The following is a 1,997-nucleotide window of genomic DNA, read 5'->3' on the forward strand; positions in this document are numbered from 1 at the left end:
CCCTCCTGTGTTGCGGCCCTGGGCTCGGAGCCGGGGCAGCTCCGCACGTCACTGGGGTCCCCGGGGGTTGGGGGGGTCCCCTGGGCGGGCCCGAGGGAGGACCGAGGGGAGGAAGGGAAGCCGCCTCGGCTGCAGCAGAGCTCCGGCCCGTCGGGCGAGCCCTCCCTTCTTTCCCCAGTCCCGTAGAGCCTGTTTCTCATTAGAGTAACGGGCGCGGTCCCCGCCCGGCTTCTGAGTGTTTGTAAACGTCTGACCCGGGGCCGTAGCTTAACCGTTTTGTTGCTGGGATGGGGCGGGGTTGGGGGTGCGGCCCTGAACCGGAGGGATTTAGAGACTGGAGATGCTGCGGCCTCTCAGAGAGGTTTAAAACTGTGTGGGAGAAAATGATAACCACCCTCCCATCCCTCCTACCCACCAGCCTTGCCAGTATCTCCCACCGAGTCACGAATCTCCTAACTCCCTCTCACACAACCCAGGCCTCTCCAAGCCTGACTTTCCCGGAAACTCCAGTCCGGGTCTTCCTTCCTCCTCCAGCCCAGGTGACAGGTGTCCAGCCCGGGGCGGGGGCAGCGGGGGAGGGGGGCGCCCACAGGGTCCCGAGGTTTCAAGCCCCTAGTAAACCTGGCAAGGATTTTTAGAAGAGCCGGAGTGGGATGCTATCGGGTCAGAGATTCATTCCAAACTACAGTTCTAGGGAGGAGGGAACCAACTTCCCGTGGAGGCTAATTCATGGCCCCTCTGGGTGGCTGGGACAAGGGCAGTGGCAAAGCCTGGCCTGGATCTACGCCCATCAAGGGCTGTGGGCCTAGGGACAGTTCTCAAAGACTCTTTGGCTCGGACTGCTCCCAGAGGCATCCAGGCTGGCTAAGGGTTCTTCATCTTTGGGGGTCGTTGAGGAATGGCTAATGGAGGCACTGATTCGGCAGGGCAAAAGACTTCCAGAAGGTCCGGGCAGAGTAGCCCCAGGCAAGGGACCTGGAAGAATAGCCTTTTCTTCTTCCGAGCAGCTCGGTGCCACTCTGCCCCAGGACCCTCCTGGCGCCAGGCTTGGAGGGAAAGGGGAGGATAAGTGGTTCCGCCTTGCTAGGTGCTATCTACACAGTCTTCAGAACTTAAAAAAGGGTCTTCCGTGGGCTCTCTACCCTGGGGGCCCAGGATGTGGCCCCTTTAAAGCTCTCGGACCCAGAACCTTGAACTGAGACTATGGGAGGTGGGGGCTGGGCTCCCTGAAGGAAATGATTGTCACAACGGCGGACCAATAGGCAACATTAGTATCACTCTTGAAGGACCGTTTTCCAATTCAGTTTTTTTTTTTTTTTTTTGAGGGGGAGGGACTGAAGAGAAGACAGAGGGAGGGAGGGTGGGGGAGGACGAGGGGCGCGTGGTTTTCCCATCTCATCCCTGGAGGAGGGGCTGGAGCATCCCCGGCAGCCAATCAGGGACAGGCTGGGGGGGGGCCGCTTTGAAGAAGTTTGGGGGAAAAAAGTTTGGAAAAGTTTCTATAATAACGAGGGGGCTTCTGGAGGGAGGCGGCAGCGACGGAGGAGGGGGCTTCTCAGAGAAAGGGAGGGAGGGAGCCACCCGGGTGAAGATACAGCAGCCTCCTGAGCTCCCCCCTCCCACCCAGGCCGGGACCTGGGGGCTCCTGCCGGATCCATGGGGGCGGCCAGCTGCGAGGATGAGGAGCTGGAATTTAAGCTGGTGTTCGGGGAGGAAAAGGAGGCCCCCCCGCTGGGCGCGGGGGGATTGGGGGAAGGTTAGTCCGGGGCTGGGAAGGGGTCTTGGGGTCAGTGAGAGGAGGGCTGGGGATCCTGAGTCTGGGGAATTTAAGGCAGCGAGCCTAGGGTGGGGGGTGAGGGAGTCAGAGGTCGAAGGGATTCGGGGCAGCTTGTTGGCCTGCGGAAGTGAGGCTGGGGGCCCGGGCACCACTTTCTCCTTTTTAGGTCGTGACTGGGGTGGGGGTGGGGGTGCCGTTGGCTGTGCGCCGCCTCCCGGCT

At 61.2% G+C, this 1,997-nt stretch overlaps 1 protein-coding gene across 1 annotated transcript in view; it reads left to right on the plus strand.

The window, feature by feature from the left end:
- The first annotated feature begins 241 nt into the window (after window positions 1-241).
- NFATC4 (nuclear factor of activated T-cells, cytoplasmic, calcineurin-dependent 4) overlaps window positions 242-1,997 on the plus strand; it is an 11,175-nt gene continuing 9,419 nt past the window's right edge. The window contains 3 exon segments of the mRNA XM_011971010.1: window positions 242-450; window positions 453-539; window positions 1,628-1,756. Of these exon segments, the coding sequence (XP_011826400.1) occupies window positions 288-450; window positions 453-539; window positions 1,628-1,756 (379 nt within the window). The 5' untranslated portion in view covers window positions 242-287.

Source organism: Mandrillus leucophaeus, unplaced genomic scaffold (assembly GCF_000951045.1).
Source record: "Mandrillus leucophaeus isolate KB7577 unplaced genomic scaffold, Mleu.le_1.0 Scaffold980, whole genome shotgun sequence".
In the NCBI taxonomy this organism is placed as follows: Eukaryota; Metazoa; Chordata; class Mammalia; order Primates; family Cercopithecidae; genus Mandrillus; species Mandrillus leucophaeus.